The 7070-nt window shown below is 34.3% G+C and overlaps 1 protein-coding gene across 1 annotated transcript; it reads left to right on the top strand.

Moving 5' to 3' along the window:
* Positions 1-2111: 2111 nt before the first annotated feature.
* bbs5 (Bardet-Biedl syndrome 5) lies at positions 2112-6883 on the top strand. The gene is made up of 12 exons (XM_059561289.1): positions 2112-2332; positions 2958-3040; positions 3130-3195; positions 3566-3615; positions 3702-3829; positions 4447-4582; positions 4691-4786; positions 4881-4943; positions 5647-5781; positions 5937-6020; positions 6314-6337; positions 6454-6883. The coding sequence occupies exons 1-12, from the start codon at positions 2271-2273 to the stop codon at positions 6553-6555; spliced, it is 1029 nt and encodes a 342-aa protein (XP_059417272.1). The 5' UTR covers positions 2112-2270; the 3' UTR covers positions 6556-6883.
* Positions 6884-7070: the final 187 nt, after the last annotated feature.

Genomic DNA, 7070 nt, shown 5'->3' with positions numbered 1-7070 from the left:
GTTTAAACTGAGAAAGTTTACAATTTTATGCACAAAATGAGCTCATTTCAATTTTGATTTCTGCTACAGGTCTCAAAATAGTTGGGACGGGGCATGTTTACCATGGTGTAGCATCTCCTTTTCTTTTCAAAACAGTTTGAAGACGTCTGGGCATTGAGGCTATGAGTTGCTGGAGTTTTGCTGTTGGAATTTGGTCCCATTCTTGCCTTATATAGATTTCCAGCTGCTGAAGAGTTCGTGGTCGTCTTTGACGTATTTCTCGTTTAATGATGCGCCAAATGTTCTCTATAGGTGAAAGATCTGGAGTGCAGGCAGGCCAGGTTAGCACCCGGACTCTTCTACGACGAAGCCATGCTGTTGTTATAGCTGCAGTATGTGGTTTTGCATTGTCCTGCTGAAATAAACAAGGCCTTCCCTGAAATAGACGTTGTTTGGAGGGAAGCATATGTTGCTCTAAAACGTTTATATACCTTTCAGCATTCACAGAGCCTTCCAAAACATGCAAGCTGCCCATACCGTATGCACTTATGCACCCCCATACCATCAGAGATGCTGGCTTTTGAACTGAACGCTGATAACATGCTGGAAGGTCTCCCTCCTCTTTAGCCCGGAGGACACGGCGTCCGTGATTTCCAACAAGAATGTCAAATTTGGACTCGTCTGACCATAAAACACTATTCCACTTTGAAATAGTCCATTTTAAATGAGCCTTGGCCCACAGGACACGACGGCGCTTCTGGACCATGTTCACATATGGCTTCCTTTTTGCATGATAGAGCTTTAGTTGGCATCTGCTGATGGCACGGCGGATTGTGTTTACCGACAGTGGTTTCTGAAAGTATTCCTGGGCCCATTTAGTAATGTCATTGACACAATCATGCCGATGAGTGATGCAGTGTCGTCTGAGAGCCCGAAGACCACGGGCATCCAATAAAGGTCTCCGGCCTTGTCCCTTACGCACAGAGATTTTTCCAGTTTCTCTGAATCTTTTGATGATGTTATGCACTGTAGATGATGAGATTTGCAAAGCCTTTGCAATTTGACGTTGAGGAACATTGTTTTTAAAGTTTTCTTCAATTTTTTTACGCAGTCTTTCACAGATTGGAGAGCCTCTGCCCATCTTTTCTTCTGAGAGACTCTGCCTCTCTAAGACAAAGCTTTTATAGCTAATCATGTTACAGACCTGATATCAATTAACTTAATTAATCACTAGATGTTCTCCCAGCTGAATCTTTTCAAAACTGCTTGCTTTTTTAGCCATTTGTTGCCCCCGTGCCAACCTTTTTGAGACCTGTAGCAGGCATTAAATTTTAAATGAGCTAATTAAGTGGATAAAAGTGTAAAATTTCTCAGTTTAAACATTTGCTACGTTATCTATGTTCTATTGTGAATAAAATATTGGCTCATGTGATTTGAATTCCTTTAGTTTTCATTTTATTAAAATTTAAAAAACGTCCCAACTTTTCCGGAATTCGGGTTGTACATCTAATTAAGCTTTTATTTTATACACATGCATATGACAGAACAATAGTACAGATGGATGAATGGATAGAGACAATATTTGTTTTAAAATTAGATTCAACTTTATTGTCATTGCACATGTAAGGTACAGGGAAACGAAATGCAGTTAGCATCTAACCAGAAGTGCAATAAGCAGTAAGTACAGAATATACAAGGTCTACAATATGTACAATAACTATACAGATAAGTATTATGGACATAATTTACAGATTTTAAATACTATCAGTATAATATATAGATGTACTATGAACATACTATACAGATGGATTATGTAAAATTTACACTAGTGCACGGACAGTAAAGTGCATAGAGAATATTTCAGTGTGCAAATGGATTACTCACTGTTTCTGGATGAACAGACAGTAGTGCAAGTAATAAGTTTACTTTGAAAATAATATGTAGTGATGAGGAGGGGGTCTTATAATTATAATATACATCGTATAATAATCTAATATAGATCCCATATAGCCTGCTTCTTTAAAACACATATTACTTTTGACAGCTATTATTAAATAGCCATATAGAAATATATATAATAGTAAGTAGAATACCGGTATGTCTTCTTTCAGATATTCGCGGTTTGACCCTTCCAGCTCGCCGTACTCACTGTTACCGTAGTGACGTGAAGACGCTCTGCTTTAAATCTTCTTACACAACGACTTGATCGTTTCAGTCAGGAAAGGAGAAAGAAATAAACATATTTACTTTGATTTAATTCACTTTTAAAACGCTGAGAGTGAGGTCTGATCATGGCGTCGGTGTTGGACGCACTCTGGGAGGACAGAGACGTGAGATTTGATATCACTCAGCAGTAAGTCCTCAGGCTAATCTGCTAGCTCAGAAGCTAGCTATGTTTATTTATTAAATCAGATACATTAATAGTGAAATAGCCGGATATTTTATACATTTAGATAACTTAGATGTAACTTATACGTGCTAGTGTTTCTATATGACGTTTTTGTAATCAAACAGCGCTAGAAACCCAGAGTAAATAACATAACAAAATGATATTATTTATTAGTAGACAATAATATATTTCCATTCGAGTCAGTCTATGAATTTAAATGATAAATGATCTTTAGAGAATTTAAACATTATCGAATCAGTCAGGTTTATTGTTTATAAACTAATACCAGTAATATTATCGTGAACTAAATTATAACAAAACTGTTGAAAACGTGTTAATTAAAATAAAATTTTGAAAATTTCTGAAACGTGTGAATATTACATTATTCAGCAAAAACTTAACTCTAATTTAAATTAAAACTGAAAATATAATCATGAAAGCTCATTCTGAATAAAACATAAATTTTACATAAGTACATAATACATAAGGCATATTATTACACTTTATTTTGTGGCATTTTTTTTTTTTTTTTATGAACCATTTGGTGTTTTATACTCCTCTTAGCAACTGTTTTAATGTCTCATTTAAGGCAGATGAAAACCAGACCAGGTGAAGCGCTCATCGACTGCCTGGATTCAATCGAGGACACGAAGGGAAATAATGGTGATCGAGGTGATTAAACGAATTATTTCAGCCTTGTTACCTTTGTGTATGTATAATAAGTTGTCATAATTGTGACATCTTTCTTTGTCTTTATATAGGAAGACTCCTGGTGACCAATTTGAGGATAATTTGGCATTCATTGGCACTTCCAAGAGTCAACTTGTGTGAGTATTTGAGAAATATTCAATAATAATCTCAAAAATGTAATCTAATTAACTTTATGCTGGTGTCCACTACAGTAGAAAGATCTAAATGCCATATTTTATTGCACTGGACAGATGTAGCTCTTTTGTGATGTAATCATTCATGCATCATAGGGCTGTTTAAAGGGTTAGTTCACCCAAAAATGTAAATTACCCCATGATTTACTCGCCCTCAAGCCATCCTAGGGGTATATGACTTTCTTCTTTCAGATGAATCCAATCAGAGTTATATTAAAAAATGTCCTGGCTCTTCCAAGCTTAATTGGTATTACTTTTCAATAGATTCAGAAGTCTTTTATTTACCTTCTATTTTATGTTTATTTATGAACAGCTGTGGGATACAACTGCATTATTAATATCACCACAAGGACAGCAAATTCAGTGAGTTATCTTGCTTCATGTTTTCATCAAATCCTTTTTGATAGCTCATGTAGTTGGTCTCAAATTCCCTCTTTTTTTTCTCTCAGAAACTTAGAGGTCAGACTGATGCACTTTACATATTAACCAAATCTAATAACACTAGATTTGAGTTCATATTCACCAATGTGGTCCCAGGAAGTCCAAGACTGTTTACATCCGTCATTGCTGTGCACAGGTACTTCTGCTATACATAATGACAGTTCAAATTATTTGAGTTGGCATTTTGACTAAATCAATAATCTAATATTTAAATCTACAGTATTTACTGTAGAGCTATAGTTCAATATACACAATAATCTGTGTAATATATTTTGTGAATTGCAGAATAATAAATTCCACACTTTTTTTTACGCCACTTTGAACAAATTTTTAATACTTAAAAAAATATTAGATTTAAAGAGGGACATAAAGACATACCACATAATCTGACAAAACAGAAATCCCCTGGGTTAAATGATTGGTTTAGTTTAGTATTATGTACTTTGGTAACTTACAAAATTAATAATAATAAAAGGTTTCTTAAAAGAAATGGTCACCTTTTAATGAAATTAATTACTCAGAGGAAATATTACTTTAGGAAAACCTATAAAACATGTTTCTTAAAATGAAGTAAAAAATAAAACAAAATATTATGCTGAAATGATTGGAATGTCAATCAAATGTATTTATTTAATTGTATTAATTCAGCTGACACAGAAGCAGAAGCAATAAGATATATTAAGGCATGTCTTTACATAAGTAAAATATTAAAATTAAAATAGTTACCAAACTAATTATTTGTGTTTCTTTCAGAGCTTATGAGACTTCCAAAATGTATCGAGATCTAAAGCTAAGAGGAGCTCTTGTTCAGAATAAACAGCTGAGGCTTCTGCCACAGGAGCAGGTTTATGACAAAATTAATGGAGTCTGGAACCTGTCTAGTGATCAGGTATTTTCAGTGGATTTACAGTATTATTATTGATTGTTTAATAGGAATCGAACTGAGAAAAGTCTGTTGCTGTGACCTTAAACAATGAAGCATGGCCTTGTGTTTCAGGGCAATCTTGGAACGTTTTTCATTACTAATGTGAGGATAGTGTGGCATGCCAACATGAACGAGAGCTTCAATGTCAGCATTCCCTATCTGCAAATTGTGGGTGTTTCTTTTGCTTCAAAACACTGAGCCATCAGTAATGAGTTGTAATTATTAAAACAGTGCTTTCTTTTTCTTATTATTTTGTTTGAAGCGCTCAATAAGGATTAGAGACTCTAAATTTGGACTAGCTCTTGTGATTGAGAGCTCTCAACAGGTAAGTCTGGACCAACATCAAGATCATCAGAAAATCTTTTGTCATATGTGTTGTATTATGTGACCTATAATGACCCTACCATTACCCTTAAAAGTGTACATTTTTCTTAACATTATTATCATTGTGACGAGTGGGATCACTCCACTCGATCATTCTCCACAATCATTTTTTGATGCAATCAAGAATAAAAGGATAGTAATTTATACACTATGAGTCAATTTTCTTTTTAAGAAATTATTTGGCATGGACACATTATATTGACCAAAAGTGATAGTAAAGACATTTATAATGTTACAAAATATATTTTTTTTAATAAATGCTGTTCTTGTTTACTTTTTATTTATTAAAGAATCCTTATAAAAATGTATCACGCTTTCCACAAAAATATGAAGCAGCACAACTGTTTTCAACATTAATAATAATAGGAAATGTTTCTTGAGCAGCAAAAATCAGCATATCAGAATGATTTCTGAAGGATCATGTGACACTGAAGACTGGAGTAATGATGCTGAAAATTCAGCTTTGCATCACAGGAATAAATTAAATTTTAAAATATAGATTTAAATAGGAAACAGTTATTTTAATTTGTAATATGAAAACATAAAAAGATCTTACTGACCCCAAATCTTTGAACGGTTGTCTATGTGGCAGTAATTCCCTGGAGTGAATGTAGCAACATTTCATGCTGATTTCTCTCTCCTAGACGGGGGGTTATGTGCTGGGATTCAAGATCGATCCAATGGACAAGTTACAAGATGCAGTGAAGGAAATCAACTCCTTACACAAAGTGTACTCCGCAAACCCCATTTTTGGTGTGGAATATGAGATGGAAGAAAAGGTATTAATGATGAATTTTGATGTATAGTGAAAAATACATTGATTTGAAAACCGCAGATCAGTATTAAACATGGCTAGAATGGCTCCAAGTTTCTGTGAATTAAAAGCAAAAATCTGGTAAATAACATGGAAAAATAAATAGGTTTCCTGTCTCAGCCTCAGCCTCTGGAGGAGCTGACCGTAGAACAGCTGCCTGATGACGTGGAGATTGAGCCAGATGAGCACACAGACGCTTTTACCGTGAGTTTTACCTCATAAGCTACTCTCAGAGATAATGACACTGCTTTCACCACGTAGTGCTCTGTGTTTGTGTGTGTGTGTGTGTGTGTGTGTGTGTGTCTCACACACTGAAAATAGCTGATCGCCTAAGCCTCAACTCACAATGCTCCATCAACACAGACTTTTGTCGCCTGGTGTCAAAAATATTTACACAGAGCTCTGATGATTCTGACATCAGGAATGCTCTCTAATTTAAGACTTACAGTAGATCTACAATCACTGATGTGCAATTTCTTCTCTTTTTTCACCTCAAGGCTTATTTTGCAGATGGAAATAAGGTAAATTCTATCTGTCTGTCTAATTTTTTTTAATGTATCCAGTTATCATCTAGCTATCTGTCTATATGTCTGGATAACATTTCCATTTAAATTCCATCTTTTTTTCTCTCCTTAAGCAACATGATCGTGAGCCGGTGTTCTTTGAAGAGCTGGGTCTGGCTATAGAGAAATTAAAAGATGGATTCACACTACAGGGACTCTGGGAAATCATGGGTTAAGATGCTCAAACGCTCTGCTCCATTATATGTATTTTGGCATTGCATTGTTACATTATTTAGATTTGATATTGAAGCATTTTTCATTAGCAAAATGTCAAAATTGTATTTATTTTTAGAATATTTATTTGCTATTTGATAATGTTTATAAATCATATGCAAACCAAGTGTAAGGAAAAAAAGCTGGGGAAAAAATTAAAAGTTTTTTTGTATAATATAAATGTATACACAGAAATAGAAACATTTATATATGTATCAAATATCAAATCATATTTGTATATTAGAAACTGTTTATGTAGATAACTTCACGTGCTAATTCTGACATGATGTAGGAAAATGTTTCTTATGTTTATGATAGTAATGGTTTGTTCAAATCATCATATGCAATTGGCTGGCTCAGGTTTGACAAGTCTGTTTAAAAATGTGTCAGAGGAGCTCAACTACTTCACAAATGACCTGTTTGCTGACCTTTTAGGCAACAGAAGATTATGAAGTAAAAAGAGCATTTAAGGAACACT

Source organism: Carassius carassius, chromosome 11 (assembly GCF_963082965.1).
Source record: "Carassius carassius chromosome 11, fCarCar2.1, whole genome shotgun sequence".
In the NCBI taxonomy this organism is placed as follows: domain Eukaryota; kingdom Metazoa; phylum Chordata; class Actinopteri; order Cypriniformes; family Cyprinidae; genus Carassius; species Carassius carassius.
The sequence above is the reverse complement of the archived record's forward strand: the minus strand, read 5'-3'. Positions and strand labels throughout refer to the sequence as shown.